We start from the raw sequence: 26103 nt of genomic DNA, 5'->3' as shown, positions 1-26103 counted from the left end.
ACTAGGGCTGTGGGATGCAGTTGTGTGATGTCTTAGCACTGTAAAATTTGCTGCGAGAGATCAAAGTGGATCAGCAGCCTCTGTGTTTGTGAGGGAAGGATGATGAGAGGGGGAGTACATGGTTCTCAAATGAGGAAATTTCACAATGCCTATGATTCAGTTACAAATCCTCATCATTGGCATTATATTCAGTTCCTTCTACCCCTCAACCAAGGCTCTGTTAACGCCTGTTAAAAAAAAGAAATAGCAACAATTTATGTCCCCACCCCCACCCAAAGATCAGCCTGGTTTTTAACCCCACCCTGTTTACACAAGACTGCTTGTGTTTTCCATTTTCTCTAAAGGCAGAGGTGGCACCGGCTGACACTCAAATTCCGTAATGGGAGAAGTTGTTCTCTGCAGAGTTTGGAAATCCCTCATCATTGTTTACTGAAAATTGTGCTCAGAAGAGGCCCAGCAAAGGAACAGCAGGAAATGTTTGTAGCTCCAAACTGAGGTGTATTAGCAGAGCTTCTTTCTGGGGCTTGCAAGGTGATACAAATCAGGATTAAGGTATATGAGCAAAGTTGGGTGGGGACCCAGGACTGGAATATCTGGGGTGCTACCGGTCAGGTAGTGATAAACTGGCAAATCTGTGAGGTACCAGGATTGACATGGCGAGGCTGGGTACTGCAGGTCAATACTGCAGTGCGTGTGCAAATGTTTGGAGGAAGACTGGAACAGTGCCCACCTAGGTTCTGCCTAACTGAGCCTCTAGCCAGCCTACTGTCCCAGAAGCACTAATATCCCCAGGTGCTCCTTCAAAAACTGGAGAGAGGAAAAAGAGAGGATTTCTTTATTGTATTTTTGAAACTATAGATAAAGGGGGACCACTTGGTGAGATGTCTCTGGGGTTTAATTTGTTACAACTATGATGGTGTTGTGTGGACAAGATGTTCTCTCACTGCAGTTACATCCTGTTGTTCTGTTGGTTCCACCTTTATTTGATTTGAGGTTTTTCATTTGATGTACTTCGCAGGAGCCAACGAAACACATTGCTCCGAACTACCACAAAAGTATTTCAGGTTTGAAACAGGCTCAGGTTCACTTGGTTTACATACTACCTAGTCCCCCAGAAGACAGACAAACCTTGTTCAAATAGTTTGAGAATTATGTTCTAGACTAGGTCCTTATATTGACAAGAACTTAATTTCTAATGCAGAACTAATGTTAACCTATGCAGGGTCATGTGACTTTCTTAGCCAATAACAGACCTCCAGCTCAAATAGCAGAGTTGATTTTGGACAAATGGAAGTGAAAAATGTCCTTAAAGTCTTTCAGTTTCTGTCCTTTACTTGTTGTATTTAGAACATTGTTGGACTGGGAACCTCCTGGTGCATCTGAATCATTTAAGTGTATTATTTACTTTTATTTTCATACTATTTTTTCTAAATTTCAGCAGACAATGCAGGGAATGGGGGAAATAAAGTTAGAAGGGCTCTGATACAGTGAAATTCCTGGGTTGGTCTCTGCATGCCGATCTCAGTACCTTGGGCACCCTGGATATTTTTGTGCAAACATCAAAGAGTGGTTCTTAATCCTGATTCCATGAGGTCTGAGTACAAAAGGGGCCTCCAGGGAGTGAGGGGAAGGTAAGGTAGGAACCTTTTGGAGGAAACTGCACTTGCAACACCTTTGACAAGTGTCCGTGGGATCCTTTGTGTTTCTTACCTCCCTAATGAGGTCCCCTGAAAATCAGAGGAGTCTCGCACATCCCCACCAATTTTCCCCCTTTAAAGCTGGACCATCAAACTGAAGCCCCACATCAGAGGGACTCATGCCATGGCTTTCTCTCTTTGCACACAGTGGATACAGCCATAATATCATGACTGGGTTTGCACTGAACAGCAGTTCCTAGAGGCTGAGAAATGGATGGCCACTCCACCTAGAAGGGTCAGCCCTGTGACAGAGCACTCTGCATTGCCAGAATGTGGAATGGACTGGATGACGGCCTAGCAAGGATTTTCCGTCCTTCTCCCTATGAATCTGTGATCACAATTGCAATCTTTGGTGTGAGTAGCTCTCACCTCTGGACTGGGAAGTTGAGTCCAGCAGCTGGGCTTATATCTCATATGGACATTGCATTACAGCACTACTGGGGTGCTGCACTGTTTGAGGTTCCATCCTGTAGATGAGGCAACATCTCATCTGCCTATCTGTTAATCTAGGTGGGCATTACAGATCTTGTGGCATTTTATTTTAAGGAGTGGATGTTTGCCCCAGTGCCCTGCCCAAGGCTCCCTTACCAAATAAGAAAAGTTATAATGTCCAAGGCTAGTTCTGAGCTATTGTTGAGTATGTTTAAGTTGATGTTTTTACCTATACAGTCACTGCACTGCTAGGATCTGCCTAACCACTTTGACACTTGTAGGGAAGTCCACGTAGTGTGTGGGGGGGAGGTTGGTTTGTTTATTTTTAAATACGGAAAAGAAAGTACATACTTTTGCCTACTCTGCATCTTAAAACAGCTCTTGCTTCACCCACAGGATTTCATGGAACCCATCTACAGTGGAAAATAAACACAACCCACATATTTGGTAAGCGATCCTATGCCAGCAGTCATGCGGGGCAGAGGTTACCATATATGTGAAGTGTTTGGCATGGGTGGTGGGTATAATAGGCCTTCCCTGGCTGCAGGAGCTGCCACAGGACGCTGGGCTGAAGCTGGTCAGGCCGACCAGAGGCTAGGGCTGCTGCTCTGGCTCGCCAGCCTAGGGCTGGGGCTGGGGCTGGGGCTGCTTGGGCCAACCTGCCAGCATGACTGGGATTGGCTGGCTGGCCCAGGGGTCCTCTGGTGGCGGGGTGGGGTGCGGTGGCGTGGGGGCTCAGGGCTCCTGCCACAGAGGGTGTGGCTCATGCAAAAAGGGTGGGGCTGCGGAGCTAGTCTCTTCTAAGGGGGGGTTCACTTTCCGCCCACGGTGTTTGGTTTATGTGTTTTCCTTCTGTTTTCTAAGCTCAAAGGGGAGTTCTTTAAAGCTATCTAATAGTTGTGTGCCTTCTGTAGATAAGACTGGGGGAGGGGAAAATGGCAGCTGGTAGCACTGATACTCTTTGCATTCTCCTTGTACCAGTAGCACAAGGCGTAGTCTTTGGGAAACTCTATTGTGAATTGGTGTTCTCTCCCCAAAATGATGCCTGGCCTTGTTAATGAGGTGAATTCCCTTTACAATTCAACTGATTAACAAATGTCATCCCCACTGTACAGATAAACAGTCTTTTATCACGCTTCTCTTTTCCATGTGGCATCAAATGTTCATGTATATTCAAACATCCAATCACTCTCCCCTTCAAGCTCTTACCTTGTCTCTATTATAGCCCCCTATAAGTGTATATTTGGTACCTTAATATTTCAGACAATCCTAAGTGACTGGTGGAACAATTCCTGTTTGCCTCCATCCAAGGCAAGCGCTTCTCATTGCCCTGACTCTTCTCCTGCCTTTTCCCCCTCATTTGGAGTTAAAGGTCCCATGCAAACAGAAAGGACGCAGCCTAGCACCTGAAAGTATATATACATCCACAGTCATATCCATCACACTGAACAGATTAGACAGTGAAAAGACACCAAGGGAGCCACTGCTCAAATTTTTTCGTACAAAAAGGGTTTTTATTTAAAATTGTCTTTTCTAAAATTAATTTTTCACAAAAAAGTTTATCAATTTTATAAAATGTTCCATTTTGTCAATGTTTTAAATCAATTTTTAAATTAAAATAATTTTAAAATTATTATTATTATTTTGTTTACTAAAAACCGTGTTTTCTCACTGAAAACTGGGGTTTTGGTAAACAAATCTATAAAGATCTTGATTAAAATGCCAGTAAAATAAAATCATGCACAATTTTCACAAAATGGAAAATTGGTCCATTTTTAACTTTATAACATGGAAATAACTTGGAAATTTCAACTTTTTTTGATAAATCATTTTACTGTTTTTCAACTGTTCTTTTTGACTGAGTGAATAGAAAAATCTACAAATAGAAACTAGTCCCACCTTGGTGGCCTGCCACTTATCAGACATCATCCTTCTGAACTAAATTGTCTTGACATAGATTTCATAGATTCCAAGGCCAGAAAAGACTATTGTAATTATCTAGTCTGACCTCCTGTATAACACAGGCCATTTAACTTCTCCAAAATAATTCCTAGAACATATATTTTAGAAAAACATCCAATCTTGATTTAAAAATTGTCAGTGATGTAGAATCCACCACAACCCTTGGTAAATTGTTTCAAAAGTTAATTACTCTCACCATTAAAAATGTATGCCTTATTTCCAGTCTGAATTTGTCTAGCTTCAACTTCCAGCCATTGGATCTTGTTGTACCTTTTTCTGCTCGACTGAACAGCCCATAGTTAAATAGGTTTCCTCATGTAGATTTTTATAGTCTTTAATCAAGTTACCCCTTAACCTTCTTTTTGTTAAATTAAATATATTGAGCTCTTTGAGTCCATCACTAATCTTCTAATCATTTAATCATTCTTGTGGCTCTTCTTTGAACCCTCTCCAGTTTGTCAACATTCTCCTTTAACTGTGGGCACCAGAACTGAACATAATATTCCCACAGCAGTTGCACCAGTGGCAAGTTTAGAGCTAAAATAACCTATCTATCCCTACTCGAGATTCCCCTGTTTGTGAATCCAAGGATTGCATTAGTTGTTTGGGGCACAAAATAAAACTGGGATCTCTTGTTCATCTGATTATCCCACACACAAATCATTTTCAGAGTCACTGCTTCCCAAGATAGAATCCCCTATCCTGTAAGTATGGCCTGCATTCTTTGTTACTAGATGTATACATTTACATTTAGTCATACTAAAACACACATTGTTGGCTTGCGCCCAGTTTACCAAGCGATCCAGATTGCTCTGAGTCAGTGACCTATCCTTTTCATTATTTACCTCTCTCCCAATTTTTGTGTCATCTGCAAATCTTATCAGTGATGGTTTTATGTTTTCTTCCAGGTCATCGATAAAAATATTGAATAGTGTAGGGTCAAGAATCAATCCTGCAAACCCCTCTGGAAACACACCTGCTTGATGAGAATTCTCCGTTTGCAATTACATTTTGAGACCTATCAGTTAGCCAGTTTTTAATCCATCTAATGTGTGCCATGTTAATTTTATATTGTTCTAGTTTTTCCTAATCAAAGTGTCATGTGGTACCAAATCATGTTGTGACATCTTGACATGGCATTGGCCTCTCAGCGATTTCAGGAGGTTTTCATGGCGCAGAGGGCCTGACTGACAGAGTGTTGTGCTGCCCCATCCTAATCAGGACTTTCCCACCGGAATCAGTGCAGGTGGTAGATCTGACACAAACATAGCGAGGCGGATCTGTGGCTTTCACTAACCCCTACTCAGACCTAGTTTTAGAAGTAAGGGCACAAAATGACCTTTGCTTTTGTATGCCCTCAGGGAGCCCTTCTCTGAGCAGATAACTAGCCCAATGCAAATCTGGAAAAAACAGCTTGTAGAGTAGTATGCGAGTAGTGTCTAGCTGAGAGAAATATCCTGCTAGCTTAGACAGTAATGTGGGGGTCCTTCTGCACAGCTGACAGAGCTGCTGCCTAGAATTCACAGTAGCCCTTGTTCTCAGAGGGAGGGGTGCAGGTAATACATTGAGCCTGTTTAGCGCTGGGAATACAGTGAGGCTGCTGGAGTCTCTGGTAGCTGGTTGGGGGTATTCAGGAGCATCTGGCCTACAGTTGGAAGAGACGAGTGTCTCAGTGCATCCCACCTCACCTCTAGCATTTCGGTCCGAACAGTTTTGCCTCAGCCCAACCAACACACAGCTTTGTGGCATTGGTTGTGAAATCTAGTTCTATGATCCTGCAATCTGTGGTGAGCCCGTGCAACAGAGAATGATGCAGGCAGGGCCGGCTCTAGGTTTTTTGCCTCCCCAAGCAAAAAATTGGCCGTTCCCAGAGCACAACTGCTCAAGCAAAAAAATGGCTGGAATGCCGCACCTGGAATTGTGCCACACCAAGCATGTGCTTGCTTTGCTGGTGCCTAGAGCCGGTCCTGGATCCAAGCATCCTGGAGACATCAAGGAAGGCATGATTTCTCATCACCATTGAGGTCTAAATTTTCAGGATGCTTTTAAGACAATAAGCAAAATGCAGAGGAAAAGACTAAGGTCACTTAATTAACTTTGTATCACCATTGAATTTCTTAAAATAAAATTTCATCTAGAATTTTGTTTAAACAAATGAAAGCTCCTCCCCTCATTTATCTGAGAATTTCTGTGCCCTCTGAGAGATCTTTCAAAGCTCTTCCCTTTTCAGTCCCCCTTGTTTTTTGTTATTCCCTTCTCTCCCAGTATCGGCATAGCAACATTCTGCTCACTCACTTTCCCAGGGCGGGTAAATACAATATTTTATTTATTTATTTTTGTAACAATTGAGTAAAACATCAGTTTTTTCATTATCATCTTCTCCATGACCAGTGGTTGAAGTAGATGTTAACAAGAGGATCGAGATCCCTTAGCCCACCAGCCAAGGAGGAGGGGGAACCGTGAGGAAGCAGTGCTTCGCCTCACCAGGGAAAGGAGAGGTGCTCTCTCTCTGCTGTTAGTGGGGGAGGGGAAACTATTATGGGCCTCCTGATCATGACAGTAAGGGTAGGCAGGTAGATTTTGTACCCAGGCTGTACATTTTCATGAATGTTGCAAGACTGTCTTAATTTGTTATCACTGGGCTTCAGAGTTTTCACCCCGGTTAGATAAATGTGTGGAGTTCATACTTCTGTTAGGACACATCTACATTGGGAAAAGCATCTTGTATTGACAGTGCCTCTCCTGGCCTCCTCTCAGTTGTGTTGAATACAGATCAGCTGCCCGTGTAGATTGGATCAAATCATTACAGCAAGTGAGATTGTGTTGATAGGCTTAACCCACCTACACTAGCAGCCAAACGGTTTTCAAAATTGGTTGGAAGGGCCAGGGAGGAACCATTGTTGACACCATTGTCAACTATTAGTCATTTTCACAATGCAGATGGTCACTTTAGATCTATTCTTTCAATCTGTCTATTGATTCATAGGCTTTAAGACCAGAAGAGGCCAACATGATCACCTAGTCTGACCTCCTGCACATTGCAGGCCACAGAACCTCACTCACCACTCCTGTAGAATCTTACCCATACATTCCTTCACTGCATCAATCCAATTTCAGAAGAAACCCTGCAACCAAAACTTAGAATCCTGTTTAAATTCTTCAGTGGAAATACACCAAATCCACAAAGATGCTCTCTGTGACCTAGCATAGAATTTTCCAGGGGCTGTCTCTCTGGTGGCCTCGTCTTTTAGTTTTGCTTTGTTTCAGGTTCCAAGAAAAAATTCAGAGTGAAACTCTGCTGAAACTGCATGTGAAACCACTCACTTTCTCATTTGTTTCTATCTGAAGTGTTGCCTTCACTCACAAAGCTGCCCAGGCTTGGCCTGCTGAAAGGTTAATGAGCCATAGCAAACGTGACCTGATGTTCAAGTCTGTGAAGACATATTTAGAAATCATGTGTTGCTTCTTTTGGGGTTTCACAAAGAAAACCACGTGAGCTCTAGATGGAATCTAATTGACCTTGTGTGACAGAAAAAGAGATGGGCAAAATTTTGTGACCAACCCTATTTTTTCAGCAAAAAGTGCAGATTCAGTTACATGAAAATGTTTTGTGAATTTCATGTTGGCTTTACCAAATTATTCAAGTAAAAAACCCTATAAAAGATCCCCTGAAATCTAAATGTCTCATTTTGAAATTTTTGAAACAAACCTGTAATTTTTTGGTTTGACACTAGCTTTTCTTTCAAAATTTCCAGTAATTTTATTTTTTTAAATGTCAAACATTTAAAAATGCTCTAAAATGAAACAAAATATTTCATTTCAGGCAGACAAAATGTTCCATTTCATCTGAATTACATGTTTAAAACTTTTCAATTAATTTCATTTTCTGTCCACCCTGAAATTTTTTGGACATTTTTAAATTGCCAGCAAATCAAAAAAAATGTTCTTTGCTTGGCTCTAGACAGAGATTCCTTTTCCATTAGAATATAAGAATGGCCAGGCTGGGTCAGACCAGTGGTTCACTGAGCCCAGTATTCTGTCTCTGACAGTGGCCAGTGCTAGATGCTTCAGAGAGAAGGAACAGAACAGGCCAATTTTGAGTGATCCATCCCTTGTCGTCCAGTCCCAGCTTCTGGCAGTTGGAGGTTTAGGGACACCCAGAGCATAGGGTTGCATCGCTGGCCATCTTCCTCTAAGCTCTGTCTGTTCTTATGGCTTGTCTGTATGAAATTAAGGCACAGCAAGCTAGGGTGTAAATCTGCCTTGTTCTAGCATACCGTGCACTGACTGCCTTTGGGAATTCTGCTGCCACACACTAAAAGTTCTGTCGTGTGCTTTAATCTATCCCACTTTGAAACACGAGTCAAATAAAGTGCACAATGGAAGTTTTAGTGCATGGCAGCAGAGTCCACAAGGGCACTCACTTACTGTGTGGCAGGCTGGGTCAGGGTAGATTGCTGCTTGCTGTGCCCTGTTTGTATAAACAAGTAAAGCCCTGCACAGATACAAAATTTGTATCCACATGTGACCTGCAAATATGGTCCACAGATATCTGCAGATTTGCAGGGCTCTATAAACAAGCCCTTAGACTGGCATCCCCTCAGGACAGGGACTATCTCTTCTCATCTGTCTGAAAAGCATCCAGCCCATTATGAGCACTACCAAAGACAAATAATAATAAACTTGAATTAGCATATTACCTTAAACGCAACCTGATGTTTAGCTCCAATATCCTAGATGGCTAACAAAAGTGAATTCCTCACTTAGAGCTTAATCCAAAACCCACTGAAGACATTTGAAATATTCTCCTTGATTTCAGTGAGCTTTGGACCAGGCCCACAGTAAAGTGCATTTTAATCTACACAAGACACTATAAGCAGAGCTTCACTACCCTGGAGACCCTCCCACTCTCTGCCCCTTGTGTAGTGCTATCTTCACCCCCTTTAGTAGCACAGGGTACCATCAGTTGGGTGATCTCTCTCGGTTCTCCCTATTCTCACCCACAGAGCGATGGACACTCCAGGTCCATTCCTGTCCCAACCAATGCTCTGCAACCTGCCCTTCCACTAATCTGTTCTGTGCAGAATGCCTGAATGCCTGGCAGGGCGCTACTAATACTGGATTGCAGGAGGCCTGACTGTTGGCATGACACACCTTTGAAAGAACAGTGTTTGCAGGGGCCTCCCAAGCACCTGAGCCCAAGATAGGATGTCTGTGCTCTGAAGGGCCATGCCCAGAGTGTGAACAGCAGAAAGGTTACCTTAGAGCCGTGGTTTTCAACCTGTGGCCCAATCAGCACACAGCTGTGGCCCATGTGACATCCTCAGGGCCATACAGATAGTATATAGATATTGTATGGATGTGGCCCACATAACATGGAGAGAGCTACATATGCAGCCCACAATGGTAATTGGGTTGAGAACCACTGCCTTAGGGGTACAGGTAAGAAATGTTATGTTGGAATCAAGGGCTAGTTTTAATTTTTGTTGAGCTTTGAAAATCTTTGTTTGATTGCTTAACTATCCATGTAAATGTGTTCAGAGGAAGGTGCAATTGGCAATTTGCACAAGGGCAACCATCCCTCTTTCACCAGGGTAACATTATTACTGGTACTGTATTAACACCCAGAATCCCCAATCAGAAACAGGTCCCAAGCGTGCTGGGCACTGTACAGACTGCTCAGCTTATTGGCTGAGCAAAGTGAGGTCTAACACTCAACTCAGTGTCACTTGTCTGTCTGTAATGAGAAAAGTTTTAAAGGAAAAGTCCAATTAATTCCAAAATGTCAGGGAACATTCTAGGTGTCATTGGGGGAGAAGCCCATTGATTTTTGGTAACAATGAGGAAACCGGAACACGGAAAAAGTCTGATTTCCACACAGTGCCCATTTGGTGCTGCGTTGTGACCTCAATGGTAACTCAGTCTGTCATTAAGCACTCCTTCCAGGTTATTTACATGTTTCAGTCCCATTAGTTGAAATGAGTCAGCAAATGAAACTGCAGGCCAGGACTGAAGTGCTTTGACATGACTGTTGGAGAGCGCAGGTCCTGAAGACTGAACTAGCTTTTGGCTGCTTCAAATAAGGAGCAATATTGGCTGAGTTGGAGTGAGGATGGAGATTTCCACACCATTCTTGGCTGGCTCCAGCAAATTCTTTTATCTTTGCCCAGTCAAAAATGTTTTATTTCATCTATAGAGATTCCTCTGCCTGCAGCACTAGGGGTTGCCAGGCATCCAGTTTTCAACCGGAACACCTGGTTGAAAAGAGACCCCGGCTGCTTCTGTCAGCACCACTGACCGGGCCATTTAAAGTCCGGTCGTCGCCACAGCAGGGCTAAGGCAGGCTCCCTGCCTGCCCTGGCCCTGCATAGCTCCCTGGAAGCAGCCAGCATGCCCAGCCCCTAGGCACAGGGAAAATCAGGGAAGTGCCGCATGCTGCCCTCACCCGCAGCCCCAGGAACTGCAGCCAATGGGAGCTGCGGGGGTGGGTCATGGGCAGTGCGTACCATGCAGAGCCACCTGGCCGTGCCTCCAGCCAAGGGGCCGGACATGCCGGCTGCTTCTGAGAGCCAGGGCAGGCAGGGAGCCTGCCTTAACCCTGCTGTGCCACCAACCGGGAGTTGGCTGAGGTAAGCGCCGCCCAGCTGGAGCCCGCACCCTGAACCCCCTGCCCCAGGTCAGAACCCCCTCCCGCACCCTAACTCCCTCCCAAACCCTGCACCCTGAACCCCCTGCCCCAGATCAGAACCCCCTCCCACACCCAAACTCCTTCCCAGACCTCGCACTCACATCCCAACCCTGTGCCCCAGGTCGGAATCCCCCTCGCACTCAAATTTTCTCCCACACCCTGCACCCTCTCCTGCTCCCCAACCCCCTGCCCCAGCCCGGAGTCCCCTCCCATACTCTAAACCCCTTGGCCACATCCCAGAGCCCCCTCCTGCACCCCAAACCCATCATCCCCAGCCCATCCCAGAGCCCACACTCCCAGCCAGAGCCTGCACCCCGTCCCACACCACAACCCCCTGCCCCAATGTGGAGCCCCCTCCTGAATCCCTAATTTCTGGCCCTACCCCAGAGCCCGCACCCACTGCTGGAGCCCTCACCCCCTCCCATACCACAACCCCCTGCCCCAGCCCAATGAAAGTGAGTGAGGGTTGGGGGGAGCAAGCGATGGAGGGAGTGGGGCTGGAGTGAGTCAGGGCAGGGCATCAGGGAAGGGGTGGGGCAGGGGGGAGGGGCAAGGGTGTTCAGTTTTGTGCAATTAGAAAGTTGGCTAGAGATCGTGTTCCTCACCTTTCTGACATCTGCCAGCTCTACTCCTGAATCCAAGTCTCCTGCATGTTCTGTGTTACACTCCCATCCACATCCCAGCACTCCACTGGTCTGACTGGCATAGTTCGGAGCTAAAAAGCATGGCAACTCTGTGGCCTGATCTTGCATTTACTGATGTGTGCCAGTATCTGATCAATTTCCAGCCAGCTGCATGAAGTTTCTGGATTTTGACTTTTTTGGCTGATCAAAGCAAAGTCTTGCACTCAACTCAGTGTCATTTCTCAGTTTGTCTGTAGATCAAAGAACCAGCTGATGGCAGATTTTAACACCTCCCAGCATAAAAGTACCCCATCTCAGCTCTGCCCTTCTTTCCAATACAGTTTTAAAATGTTGACTCTCTGAATGACTTTTCTCCCAGACAGAAAGAAAAGAAATAAGGGGGTGGGGGGAAGAGAATACACACAGAGTTCCTGGAAGGAAAATTGGGGACCCTGGTATGGCAGGGAGAGGAGAATTGGGGGACACACAGAGTCCCTAGCATAAGAGAAGGGGTGCCAGTGCAGAGATCCCTTGAAATAGAGGGGGATGGGAGGGTGACACAGAGAGTTTACAGAGGGGAATGAGAGGGATGCAAGGGGGCTCTGGTGTGTGGCATGCAGAAACAACAATAACAACAGTTATTTATCATCCTAAACCATAGGAGTTTTTCTTAGCAATTATTGTCTGACTAAAAAGACCTATTTTGTGGCAGATTTCTCCCTTCACACACCACAGCCATCAGTAAATCTGCTAGCCAGTAACCAGGAAATGGGAGATGAGGTGTGTGTTGCGGGGGGAACACGAGGTTTTTTTCTTCTTTATATTAAACAAACATTTGTGGCTGCCCAGTGTTAAGCTGATTGCCAGATTTGGAGTCAGGATGGATTTTTCCTTAGGTTACATTGGCAGCAACAGAGCAGGGAGCGTGTGTTAGGATCAGAGCATCATGTCCCACATAATCATTTCCCCGCAGTTTCAGGCATCATTATAGAACCCCACTCCTTCCCACTTTCAGCTTCTAGCCCTTTATTTGTTAACCTGTTCTGTCTTTAATTTTCACTGAGCAACTTTTACTTGCCAACATCAGAAGCCCCAATTACAAAACTCTTCTCTGTATTCAGCAAAGGCCGTGAGACATCACGCATGAGATAAGTGACCCTGATTCGAGGCCAGCTGAGGGCACCAAAGCACCAGCTGAAGGCTGGCAGCTTGGCTGGTAACCAACTTATCTGGAAATACTCAAGACTATTGGAGTAGGGAAAACTTCAGAGCCCAAGAGTGATCTCTCGACAGCTCAGTTTCTGAAAACTGGGGAGCACCCAGTTAATAGATCAATGCAAAGTCTATCCTGGTTGGTGTCCTATATGCCCAGAGAAGCAGGCAGAAGTGACAGCTTCGGAGTGTGTGCACACAAACACATGCACAGTCTTGACAGCAAAGATGAGCATCTCTATAGACTACAAAGATGGTCTTCTTTGAACTCAAACAAACTGCCTCTATCTGCCACTCTGTTAATAATGAAAGACTCTATTCACCTAGAACCCAGGACAAATGTGCTGTGCTTACACCTCCAAAAGAGCTGGGGTTAAGCAGCAAATAGAAAATAATCTAGCCCTGCATCTCTGCACATTCTCAATATCCCTTTATGGGACCAGTGCTGCTGTTTCGTTTATGACTTGGCTTTGTTCTGATGCACAAATTAGTTCAAAGTGAAGGAAAAGGGAGGACAATAATTGCAGGAAAGCAGAATTTAAAAAACACAGCAGGTCCTTTTCTTACTCCCACACAAACAGCACTCTTTAGCCATCCCCAGAAGAGAGCCCCTTCCTTAAGAGTCTTTGAGAAATCTCCCTTGAACCTTAACGCAGGGAGGAAGGTGAGAAAGTAAATAACATATCTACCTAAGCTGAAATTCTTTTGACTTCTGATCAAACAAAAAGAGGGTGAATACAAAAAGTGGATAGCAAATTAGGTTTTCCTTTCCTCTCCTTTTTGGGGAGAGAAAAACCAACCTGACTTTACCTTGGTAGAAAGCCAAGTAGAGAGCGATTGGCAGCACCCAGCCCTTCCACACACTGTCCGTTGAATGACTGTGGTAAACATCCATCTTCACTCACTGAAATTGGAGCTAGCCCTTCTCCAGGATTTTTCTTTCCTGTGTCTTACATGCGTACTCAGAGCAACCCTGAGACAGAAGGAGCAAGAGAGTTGCATACACAGGAAATTTCACTGAGATAATGCCTACTGTAATTTGAGAGAGAGGAGCTGAGAGCACCCCCATGAGGTTAGAGAAAGAAAAAAGAAAAGGAGCACCTTAGAGACTAACCAGTTTATTTGAGCATAAGCTTTCGTGAGCTACAGCTCACTTCATCGGATGCATCTGATGAAGTGAGCTGTAGCTCACAAAAGCTTATGCTCAAATAAATTGGTTGGTCTCTAAGGTGCCACAAGTACTCCTTTTCTTTTTGCGAATACAGACTAACACGGCTGCTACTCTGAAAGCTGAGAGAAAGAAAAGAAACTTTGTGCTGCTCAACACAATGGTCCAATCCCTGCAGGTTTCCTGAAATCAACAGAGGACTGTGACTGGGTGGGACTGCTAAATTCAGCTGTCTACTTCCATGGCACACAAAACACATGCACTGAGATTAGGTGGCCACATGCACACGCACACAATTGTGAAATGCAGCAGTTCATTCTGTTTTCCATTTATAGGTTACTAGTTTTAAAATAAGTGGATTAGGGTGGCAGGAGGCTGATTTGTTACATTTGGAGGTATCCAGTTAGACCCTTCAAATTATGCTTTTCCTCACAAGAAAGTACAACTCAGATGCACTATCCAGGTTTCAGTGACGTTTGTGCTTTTTTAAAAAACGCAATTTCTAGTTGGGTTGATCGCAGCACAAGTTGTGTGAGGGGCTCATTCAGGATCAGAATCCAGAGTCCACCATTTTTCCTGGTACGTGACCCTTTCCTAGCATAATCATGTTTTTTTCCCCTCCGGAGATACTATATGATCCTGTAAGGGTCCTGTGTCTCGGGGTTAGGGACGGCCCCCTTTGGCAGCCGTGGAGAATCGTGCCAGGTTGGTCTATCAGGCACCCGGGCTTGCAGTCAAGTCACTGAGCAAGTGGTAGCTCAGGTTACATGGATAGGGGAGAGGGGGACACGCAGAGCAGACAGTCAGTGGATCAGTCCTTCAGGCTTAAGGATTGATTATTCAAGCAGTCAATGGCTCAGGCCTTTGGGCCTAGGGTTAGTGCTCATCCAGCTCCGAGTGGGGGGCCAGAGGTAGGGAGACCCAGGCCACCCTGCTCCACTGCGACCCACCCCAGTGCCCTGGAAGTGACAGGTTATCCCATCACAGGGTTGGCACGGAAGTGTGGGGTCCCTGCCTTGCTTCCAAGCACCACAGCTGAGTCAATGTCTCGTTTCCCTGTGTTACTTCTTACCGTCGTCTGGTGGGCCTGTTCCGCCGCATCAGGGGCCTTGTTCCTTGTCTCTGCACCAAGCAGCTCACTCTCCACTTCCTCTCTGGGTCTCTCCATCTCTTGGGGCAGCAGCTGGCTCAAAGGAGTCATCACGCGTCACAGCCGGTCATGGGCTGTGCTGGCGGTTCGGCTCCCTAAGAAGGACGTCTGGCTCCAGCAGAACTGCAGGGCCCTGCTCTTATACTTCTGTCCCCAACCCCATGCTTCGTGTGAGGGTTTAGCTAAGCCCAACAGGGTGAGTTAGCCCCCTCTGTGCGAGAATGAGGCCATTCTGCCTCATTATACACACACACACCCCCATAAGTCCATCTCCGAGGAACTGAGATTCACCTTCTCCCACCCGGGAAAGGAAATCCATGTTTGTGTGCCTTACTGGCTCAGTGTTGAACTCAGAAGACATATGGTAAGAGGATCAGATGCCACCTCATTAACCACGGTTTGGTCTTCTTTGCAGTATGCAGTGATCAGTCACTAGAGGAAAGGGGGCTCTATTGCAGGGCTTCTGCGGCCCACTTGATAGTGAGGGCCTCCTTTTCAATAATGGAGTAGTTGCACTTGTGTGGAAACAGCTTCCAACTGATGTAAATCACGGGGTGCTATTCTCCCTTGGCTTCTTAGGGGAGGACTGCTCCCAGAGACACTTCTGAGGCATTAGTTTGAAGGATGAACTCCTGAGAGAAGTCAGTGCTGAACAGCATGGGTTGTTGGCACAGGAGGTCCATAAGTGTCTGGAAGGCTCGAGCACAGTCTGCTGTCCAGCGAACTCATCAGGGTTGTCCTTCAGAAGTTCTGTCAAAGGGGCCAGGATCAATGAGAAGTTGGGGACAAAGTAGCAGTAATAGCCTGCTAACCCCAGGAAACTTTCTTGGTTGCAGCAGTGGATAGGTCTGAAGGGCCTGGACTTTACCCACAAGGGGTGGACTTGACCATGCTCCAGAATGTATCCTAGATAGGTGGCCTCCTCCCAGCCTAGTTTGCATTTGCTGGGATTCACCATGAGTCCGGCGTGTGTAAGGCTCAAAAGATGGCCTCCACTTGTTGAGATGGTCCTCCAAGTTACTGCTATACATGACCATGTTGTCCAAGTAGATGGTGGCAGAGGTGCCATGGAGCCATAAGATGTGGTCCATCAACTGCTGGAAGGTGGAGGGAGCCCCATGGAGCCAGAAGGGCATCCTGATAAATTAGTATAGTCTCACTGGGTTGGCAAAGGCTCTCTTCTCCTTGGAAGCTGGAGCCAGCGGAATGTGCCAGTACCCTTTTGTGAGGGTCTAGCAAGATTTGCTGAGCTAGTCAAGCAATTCATTGACTTGGGGCATTGGGTATGTATCGAACTTTGATATGGCATTCACCCTCCTAAAGTCTCTACAGAACCTGAGGGACCAGAACACTGGAGCTACGCCACTCAGTCTGGGACTCCGTAATCACCCCCCAGTTCTATCATTGCTCAGACCTCTTTCTCCACCGTCTCTCACATTCACCACGTCAGGGGCCAAGTGTTCTCTTGGACGATCTCCCCCGGGGTTCTCAGGATCACGTGCTGCACAAGGGTGGTTTGTCCTGGCCAAGCCATAAAGGTCTTGGGGAATGCTTTGAATAGACTCCTGACTTGCTTCCTTTGTTTGGGAATCAGGGTGTCACCAATTTGAGGTTCCTCAGAGTCTGTCAGGACTGGGGCCTGTGGGCCCAACTCTGGCTCAGGGCTATACTGAGCAATCAGTGACCCCTCTCGATCCCATCAGGGCTTCAAATGATACATCTTTAGTTTCTTTCTCTTGTCTGGCTGCCAGATTTTGTAGTTAACAGGCCCCACTTGGGCGATAACATTGTAGGGCCCCTGTTCTGAGGCAAGCAGTTTTGATGCTTCAGAGGGAAGCAACAGGAGAATCCTATCTCTAGGTTCAAAGGCCCTTTCCCCAGGCTTCCTGGTTATAAGCCTGCTCCTGTGACTTTTGTGCATTGTGGAGATTCTCGCATGCTAAGGTTCACATCTTCTCAAGTTGATCCCACAGTCAGAGGACATACTGCAGGAGACCTTGCGACAGGGAAGGTGCCTTCTCCCACTTCTCACAAACCAGGTTCAGGATTCCCCATGGCTGCCTCCCATAAAGCAGCTCAAATGAAGAGCGCTTGGTTAACAATTGGGGAACTCCCTGGACTGCGAGTAGCAGAGGGGGGATGAACTGGTCCCAGTAGTGGAGCTCCCTTGGGGAGAATCTCCAAAGCATGCCCTTGAGGGTTTGATTGAGTGTTTGACTAAGCCATCCATCTGAGAGTGATAAACAGATATCCAAATCATCTCAATGCCCAACAGGTTGCAGACTTATTTAAGCAGCTTTCATGTGAAGTTCATCCCCTGGTCTGTCAAGATTTCTCAAGGAAGGCCCACTCAAGCAAAGACCTTGAGTATCTTCACAGCAATGGTCCGGGCTGTGGTGTTAGAGTGGGATTGCTTCAGGGAAGCAGGTAGCATACTCCAGGATCATCAGAATGAACCTAAAACCGACCATGCTTCTCTCGCGGATTCCCACCACCTCCATGGCAAGCCTCTCAAAGGGAATGTCCACTATGGGTAGTGGGAGAAGCAGAGCCTTCAGTGCTCCCTGTGGAGTGACAAGCTGGCACTCTGGGCAGGAGCTGCAAAAGTCTTTGACTTCCCAATGGATTCCTGGCCAAAAAAAACCGGCCAAAATTTGGACCGACATCCTTTTGTGGCCCAAATGCCCAGCAGTGGGGATGTCATGGGCGAGCTTCAAGACAGTTTGCCTGTGGCATCAGGATAGTACCAGCTGGGTCTGGGCCTCTTGCATCTGCGGGTCGTGGTCCACTTGGTATAGGCAGGTCCCTTTTAGCTCAACCTAGGGGTACTGCATTTCTCATTGGGGCTCCATGACCCTCCCATTTACGCTGGCCAGTTGCTCATACTCCCAACTGAGCTTAGGGTCTTCTCACTGATCTCAGCCAAAGTCAGCTCCCGGGTTTGGTGGATCCTCCCCATGCTGGTGAACAGGGCCTGTCTTCTTGTCAGGGATGTCAAGTTTACCATCCCAGGCTCCCTCGATGTCAGTGTCACGATTACTGGATGTCTCCCATGTTTCCTTGAGGAGGTCCCCCTTGAATGTGGGCTCCAGTGTGCCTGGTTTGAGGTTCACAGTGCACAGAACCTTCATAAATCCCGTCCAGCTCCAGACGAGGATGACCAGGTAGGCCAGTCTTGAGGCCAGGCCTACTGTCATGGTTCTGGTCTCACCGTTCACTGTCATGATGGCCCAGGCACTGGGGTACAGCTTCACATCCTGATGGATATATTGTAAGCAGATGACTTCCCATTGCAGATTTGGGGTGGTGAGGAGGTCTCGTTGGATGAGTCTTGGCACCCCAAGTCCACGAGCATGGGGACCCATACCCCTTCAATTTCCACAAGGATCATCAGTTTGCTGGAGGGCTGTTTCCAAGCACAAGCCTCACTGGTCCAGACTTGCCCGAAGTCACAGTCCATCACGGGGCACCCTCGGCAGAGATGGTCGAGGCAGCTGCAGGTGAAACATGGGCTGATTTCTGACCGCTTGGGCCAGGCTCTGGAACTAGTCGAGAAGGTGGGGCTTCCAAGTATCCAGGTTTCCCTTACTAGGTCAGTGGACCCTGTGGCCCTCCTTGACACTCCAGGTGACCGCCGCCAATACCTGGGATCCTGTCTGTTGGTATGACTCTCACTCAGTCTTAGCGAACAGCTTTGGAGGTTCCTTGATTTGGGGCTTGTTCCTCTTTTGGCTGCAAAGTCTGTGGGTTGGGCTCTCAGAGTAAGGGCAGACTGGGCTTTCGGTGGCCACATAGTTTTCCATTAAGATGACTGCTTTGCTCAGGGTCTCTAGCTGGAGGCAGAGGACCAGTGCCCTTCCTTGTGGCAGTAGGATGTGATTGATTGCTCCAGGACCACCCGTTTGGTGACCTTGACCCTGGTGTGCTGCTCGGGCTAGACCCACCACCAACAGGTGTCCTTCAGCTGCTGCATGACCATCTGCAGTCTGGCCCCCAGTGAGTATATCTCTCTGCAGAACTGTTGCCAGAATGTATCAGATGTAATGTCAAGGATGGCGAGGATTGTGCTTTTCAGTTGCTTGTCAAATACGGTGCTAGGAGGCTGGCTCACTGTTCAGGGAGCCACTGAGGCAACCCACTCCAATGTGACCAGAAAGGCATCCGGGTCATCATCAGGCCCCATTTTGGTCAGGCACACAAGAACGGGGAGGGCTGTCTGGATTGCCCGTCCCACGGGGCCTGGTCTCACAGCTAGGAGCATGGCAGCCATCTGTTGCAGGCATTGCTGCTGTTGATCTCGGTGCTGGGCCCCCAATTCCCGAATCAGCTGTTGCTGTTGGTTGCCCAGCTGTTGGAGGAGCTGCTGTTGCTGCTGGAGTTGGACTGCCTGTTGCTGTTGCTAGCTCTTGGAGAGCCACTTTATCAACTTCTCCATTTCCATCAGACTGGGAGGGGAACTGAGGCCTACACAAATAAGCAGTCAATGACCCAGGCCTCCCAAACAGCAGTCAATGGGTCAGGCCTTAGGGTCTAGGGGTTAGTGCTCATTCAGCCCCAAGGAGAGCTGGACAGTGAAAGTCAATGGAGGCTCTGGCAGGAGACATTGGGCAAAGACTCTATGAGTGCGGCATTGGAATACTGATGTTGTCTCATCACACTGTAATGCATCATATGGCACTATTCCAAAAGCAGGCCCATAGTGCCGATTGTGGGTGATGTTTCAATGCAGGTGTCACCCTGCTCAGTTTAGGAGATATGACTGGGCTGTGTGACACAGTGAACTGGTGAGTGGTAAAGGCGAGACCATCCCCCATGCCAGGCAAGCTTCTAAATGCATTTGGAATGAAACTGTGCCAAGATGCTGGCGGGGGGGGGGGGGGGGGAATATAATGAATCCTGTCCCTTGTTTTTTGCCTGGAGAGAAATCTTGTACCCTACTGAGAACGGGCCTAACTCATGCATGGTTTGAGATGGCGAGCAGGAATGGGAAAATATACACAACAGCAAATGAATCCTGACTAATCAACCTCCCCTTCCTCCTCCTCCAACCTTCACTACTTTTAACAGTAGTGTCAAGAACACATGTCCTATTATGTGTAGTATTTGCATTTAAAAATCTCTGTTGTCCAACCACTTACAGAATCCCCCCTTCAGTGTAGATAACTTGAGTTTTGTCGATGTTGTGAGGGTCAGAGAGGGTCAGTTTCTTTTCTTCCCCTTCCCACTCCAAGAGTTCTGTAAGGTTTCTCTTTAGCTGTCTGAAAACAGTAGCTGCACAGTCACTGTGTGCTGGTACGCAGCACTTTATAACCTAATTCTTCCCTCAAAGAACTACTTCTATATCACATCCCCAGTGGTAGCAAAGTACTCATAACAGGAAGCACCATCCTCCCAGCTCTGCCTGGGATCCTGATCTGCTGGGTTGGTTGGTATGTTTGGAATGTTTGTTTGTTTTTTCTTTAGACTGTTCATGAGGTACCCTTGTGAAGAGCCTTACACAGGCAGAGCAAATCTCTGCTTTAAAGGACAGAGCATCCTAAATCCTTCTCTTTTATTAGAATTTTTGTATTCCACATGTTGACTTATCCATCAGATAAAAGCTATATTATTACAGGCCATGGCTTCAGTTCCTACAAGGTGGAGATTGGGGAAACTGCCTTCTTTGCACATCATTGCATACGCAAGTCACATTTTCACTTTTTTTTTAACCTAATGTCCTCTTTCTGTTTAAGTATTTGGAGTAAGATAAAATGATCTCTCTAAGGGGCCCTGCTGTTTTTCCCCTCACCCCTCACCATTCCATTTTTGTAGAGTAAAAAGGGCCTGCACCTTGTTCCCAGTCTGAGCAAAAGTTTTGCACTCGCTACTTTTGCTTCACGGCGTGTCAAGAAAACATTTGATTTTGATCCACTTAAATTTGCAATTTCCTCATCTATTGTCTGAGTTTCATTTTGAATTACAGGTTCAAACAAGCTCAAAATCTCAAAGTAAAATATAGCCAAAATTGATGAGTTCCACTTGTTTCATATCAAAATTATGACTAAAGTAATCAGCTGGAGTTACCTAGAAACTGGGCCCAAGGATCAAACAAGGTTAGCGAAGCTAATTGACCAAGCAAAGTGGAGCCTAACACTTAATTCCTTGGCATTTCTCCCTTAGTCTGTCTGCCTGTAATGCAATAACTTTAGAAGACCAGGGATGACTTAACTCTAAAATGCCAGGGAATGCAGTCTAGGCATCAGTGGGAAGAATCCCTTTGATTTTGGTGGCAAGTCAGAAAACCGGAAGAGCAGAAAAGCCTGCTTTCCACACACTGTTATTTGGGGCTCCAGGCAGAGGAACACTGTGGCATCAGAGCTACTTGTCTCTCACTCCTTCCAGTTACTTTGCATACTTCAACCCCATTTGGTTGAAATGAGTCAGCAAATGACAGTTCAGGTCAGGGCCGAGGTGCTTTGAGAAAGTTGGGGATATGTAGCGGGTCAGGACTGGAATAGTAGGGGCTGCTTCTGATCAGAAGCAATATTGGCTGGAGATTTGCACTGTGGCTCCCTCCACACAATGGCTTCCTCAGGCAAGATCATTTACCTATGCCTGGTCAAAACGGGTTAGGTTCATCTAAACAGTGCCTACCTGGCTACAGCACCGAATGGGCACTGTCAAGAGGAGAGGTGACCAAGGCAGGCAGTAGGGTTGGGGCTTAAGGTTAGTGTTTGTGCAGCATTAGGGTCACTGGAGGAAGAGACTAATGACTCGCTGAGGCCTTGTCTACACTAAAGGGAGAAGTTGATCTAAGCTACGCAATTTGAGTTACGTGAATAACGTAACTCAAATCGATATAGCTTAGATCTACTTACCGCGGGGTCCACACTACGCGACGTCGATGGGAGATGGTCTCCCATCGACTCCCCTTACTCTTCTCGATCAGGTGGAGTACAGGAGTCGACGAAAGAGCGATTGGCGGTCCATTTAGCGGGTCTTCACGAGACCCACTAAATCAATCACCGATGCATCCATCGCCACAGCATCAATCCTCTGGTAAGTGTAGACAAGCCCTTAGTCACAGAGCTCCTCTGCCTGCAGCACCAGACAGGCACTGTCAAGGGGAAGTTGTTTATGAACCTGCTGAAAGAACAAAGAGAAGAGGAGGAGTGGTTGAGATATCTTAACAATAAAATGTAGGTTTAGTGGCAGTGTCCTGTAAAACTGCAACAGGTTATTGGGTAGAGACTGTGTTCCTGCCCCTCCCGCTGCCTGCCAGCTCGGTGTGCATAACCAACAAAGTGTAAAAAGAAAAGGAGTACGTGTGTGACCCAGTAGAGAAACTCTCCAACTCACTTGCCCCAAATTTTGAGTCTGTAATGGAAAGAGGAAACCACCTGACTATTGTGTGGTTTGAGGTTTTGTTGCAAAATTTTAGCAGAGCTCTTGTGAAAACTATTCCCTAAGGGACAAGAGGCTTCTGATTAGAGAGAGATTTAGTACAAAGTCAAGTGTTTTTTGCAACTAAAAGCTGGTCAGAGGGACCCACAACTATCCCATTTTAATTTACCCTAACTCCTTCCTGTGTCACATGCACAGCTGGGGTGCTAATGTCACTGCGCCAACCCTCTCATCGACCTGTGCCAGAGTGAGATTGGCATGTTCCACTTTCATGCCTTTCTTACAGAGTGAGATTTCCTGTGGCAGGTGACAAGACAGAGTAAAAATGTCTCTCCAGCCTTCTCCTCTCGCTCAGAGAACTGGGACCGGTGAGGACAGGAGCATTCCATTGAGACGTAGGAGAAAAGTCAGCCCCCCTGCCAAGTGTCCCACCTGAGAAATATTTTTGTCCATCACCAGCCAATGGAATAAGAGAAACTCATCTCTGCATGACTTACGGTGCATTTGTCATTTGTCGAATGTTTCTCCTGTTAAAAGAGGAAAGGGCATAATTAAGAAGACTGATGGATTTACAGTTCTTATCCTGACAGTCCTTGTGCACTTCAGTTATCATCTACCATTGAGATGTGACTGGAAGAACTTGCAGTGATTCACTGACCACAAAGACTATGCAATAAAAATTTCCAGACACTTGGTCACTGTTATTAGAAGTTGGAAGGGTTCTAAAAACACTCTGTTTAAACAGTGGACGACTATGGCTTAGTGGTTAGAACATGTGACTGGAAATCCATCATCCTATTTCTAGCTCTTCCCCTGATTTGCTCTGGCAGTGCCAACATTAGACTTTTTTTTTCTATCTATTGTTGCTGCCATCCCTGGTAACAACAATAGAAGCTCTGGTGCAGAGTCAGGGCCTCCTTTTTAACCACAGTGTCCTGTAGGCCTGTTCTGAGCAGGGTTAGGCAGGAGCCAGTTTCCAGTACAACTCCCAGTGTTGCTACCAGCAATAGTAAAACAGTGGAAGAAACCAAACTAGGCAAGGTCTGTGCGACAACAGGCATGTCACTTAGCCTCTTTGGCCTCAGTTTACCGATTTGTTAAATGCTTATCTATTGTGAGACTTACTTAGCTACTGTTTCTAAGGTGCTTTGAGATCCTCAGATGAAAAGTGCAACAGATATGAAAAGCATAGTTTTTTGTTGGCAATAATTCACATGTACCATTATTATTTCTAGAAGAAGTCTCCATCCTGTGATCATTGCACCACCAACCCCTAGCCAGATCATTGAGCTGCAGCCAGAACTTGTACATTTCTTTTAGCACATGACGCTAACTGTGTTAGTTCTTTGCCTGCAGGCCACTACCACAGTGTGCGTCACTATCCTGGATGAGAATGATAACGCTCCAGTGTTCCAGCAACAGCAGTATGAAGTCACGCTGGATGAGGGCCCCGCCACCCTCAACGCCACCCTCATTACCATCAAGGCACTGGATCGGGATGAAGGGCCCAATGGCACAGTTGCATACGCCATCACAGAGGGGAATATCGTGGGCACCTTTCACATAAACAGCACCACAGTTAGTAACAACTTCATGCCGTTACCTTATTTCTCCCATTTGTTTGGTTAGATTCACTCACACTAGACAACCCACCACTCCTGTGCGTCTTTTCAGGGGCAGATCTGCACTGTGAAGGAGCTGGACTATGAGATCAGCCATGGACGCTACACCCTGGTTGTCACTGCCACAGACCAGTGTCCAATCCCATCACGCCGTCTCACAACCACTACAACGGTATGTAGCTGCTATGGGAGCAGTGTTCCACAATTACTCTAGACCATTAGAGAGAGGGATGTTGTGGGAAGCTGGAGGGGTGGGGCTTGCAACATTCTGTGCAGTAGTGCCCCTTTAAGAAGTTTCATATCTCCCTTCTATGGAGTGCAAATAGTTCTACACATCTGGGGTGATTAGGTCATTTTGTCGAGTAGTCCTTGCTCAACAATGTGTGGCAGCTGCACGCTATTATCCTAAATGTTGTTGCAAAATATGGAACAGAACAGGAAGGGGGTGAGTTCATTGCGATGATTCCCCCCCCTCCCCCCAAAGGGAGCAGCAGATTCACACTGAATAAATGGGCTGAGACGTAAGCCATTTCTGTTCCATCATCAGAGCACCCCACATTTTCTAATATTATCCGCCACCCATATTACTTTGTAGCCCCTGGTTATAGCTGTCAAAATTTCCCCAGACTTTTCAACTAACACCTTCATTCTCCATCACTTCCTGGCCTAAGCTGTTGTGCAGGATTGTTGTGTCCTGTTAAACAGCTGCTGTGTTTCCTTAATGAAAGGAAGAATGTTTTTACATGTCTAATTAACCTGATTATTTGTGTGTTGTTGTGTTTAGAAAAAAAACTATTTCCTTTGATCCTTTTTAAATTGCCCCTTTTCTTTTCTTTGGGTGTCCCCTTATTCTTGTATTTGGGAAGGAGAAATAGCAGAGCCTGGCTGAGCTTTTCTACATCATGTTACTTTACATACCTCTATCAAGTCACCTTTTTATTCATCTCCTTTCTAAACCTACCATTCCCATTCCTTCTAATCTCCCCATGGGAAAGTCTGTCCAGGCCTCCAATCATTTGTTGCCTTTGTCTGGATCATTTCCATTTGTGCTATATCTTTATTGACCGGCATTGGACACGGTTGTCAAGGTGAGGGTATAAAGGGGCAACTTATGGTGAGAATGTTTCTTTACTGGAATTGAATAGACCAGTGGTTCTCAAACTTATTTGTTTGTACCCCCCTTCTTTGTGTCTGTAGTCATTTGTACCCTGCCTCCACAAGTACATATGCTGTCCCCAGGTCTGAAGGCAGAGTAAAGAGCAGCGGCTGCTGGCTGGGCACCCAGCTCTAAAGGCAGCACCACACCAGCAGCAGCACAGAAGTAATGATGGTGATGTGAAAAGTGATATTCGTCAATATTGCTTTTCACAGGAGACTTAGTGCCTCATTGCCACCCTTACTTCTACCAGAGGGCTGACAGATGGAGCCCCGCCACCTCCAGGTGAAGGATTGTTGGGAGGGGAAAGGAAAGCCCAAGCTCGGGGGTGGGGCTCCGGCTGTCCCCTTGATCCTCGCCTCTCGGATATGCACAGCCCTTCTGCATGATCCCCAGCCACCCGGGGCTGACAGCCAGAGTTCTTTAATTAAAAAAATTAAAACACAAAGCTCATGCCTCCCTTAACACATTCCCACTCCTCCCTTGGGATGCCTGCTCCATAGTTTGAGAACCACTGGAATAGTCCATCCAACTTTCTTTTGCAACTTAAAACAAAACTCCAGGAGTCAAATGGCAACATCTCTCCATGTCCAGAATGGTATCACATCTCCTCCGAACTTCAACCATAATTCTTAAACTGGCTTCATCGCTGTTTTTACCATGTGCAATTGGAATATCTGTTTATGTATATTTCAGTATGTACTTAAATTATAAGCTGTTTGGGGCAGAGGCCATCTTTTTGCTTTGCCTTTGTACAGTGCCTAGCACAGTCCTGATCCATGTCTATGGCTCCTAAGTGCTACCACAATGGAAGTAATAAATCACAATAATAAGTAATAGCAATGGGAAAACCCAGCCATCCAGTCTCAGACTTCCATTTCCCTAATACTATGTTAATGTGCTAGAACATTGTTAGGCTTTCAATCTAACAAGGGCTGAGTATCTACTGTGAACGACTTTGTATAAATATTCGCCTGCAGTTTGTAAATCTCTTGTCTTCAGCTATGTTC

General features: G+C 46.4%; 2 protein-coding genes across 14 annotated transcripts in view; one reads left to right on the top strand and one right to left on the bottom strand.

The window, feature by feature from the left end:
* The window catches only part of VSIR (V-set immunoregulatory receptor), a 50890-nt gene extending 37246 nt beyond the window's left edge, over positions 1–13644 (bottom strand). Inside the window, exons 1-2 of one of the 5 annotated variants that reach the window (XM_075130888.1) lie at positions 13425–13640; positions 11385–11653 (exon numbers count right to left, since the gene is read on the bottom strand). Coding sequence is in view for 3 of the 5 variants with exons in the window: in XM_048859464.2 (XP_048715421.1) it covers positions 13425–13509 (85 nt within the window). In the remaining 2 variants the exon portion in view is untranslated. Of the gene's footprint in view, positions 1–6003; positions 6183–11384; positions 11654–13424 lie in introns of those variants that run through there. The other 4 variants (XM_048859464.2, XM_048859462.2, XM_048859461.2 and 1 more) reach the window with 4 other exon arrangements.
* Positions 1–26103, top strand: part of CDH23 (cadherin related 23) — a 520165-nt gene that overhangs the window by 452580 nt on the left and 41482 nt on the right. For 6 of the 9 annotated variants that reach the window (XM_048859456.2, XM_075130881.1, XM_048859457.2 and 3 more), the window contains 2 exons: positions 23672–23893; positions 23990–24109. In XM_048859456.2, coding sequence (XP_048715413.2) covers positions 23672–23893; positions 23990–24109 — 342 coding nt within the window. Of the gene's footprint in view, positions 1–350; positions 553–1845; positions 2052–23671; positions 23894–23989; positions 24110–26103 lie in introns of those variants that run through there. The other 3 variants (XM_075130887.1, XM_075130885.1, XM_075130886.1) reach the window with 3 other exon arrangements.

The sequence above is a fragment of the Caretta caretta genome, chromosome 7 (genome assembly GCF_965140235.1).
Source record: "Caretta caretta isolate rCarCar2 chromosome 7, rCarCar1.hap1, whole genome shotgun sequence".
Lineage (NCBI taxonomy): Eukaryota > Metazoa > Chordata > Testudines > Cheloniidae > Caretta > Caretta caretta.
The sequence above is the reverse complement of the archived record's forward strand: the minus strand, read 5'-3'. Positions and strand labels throughout refer to the sequence as shown.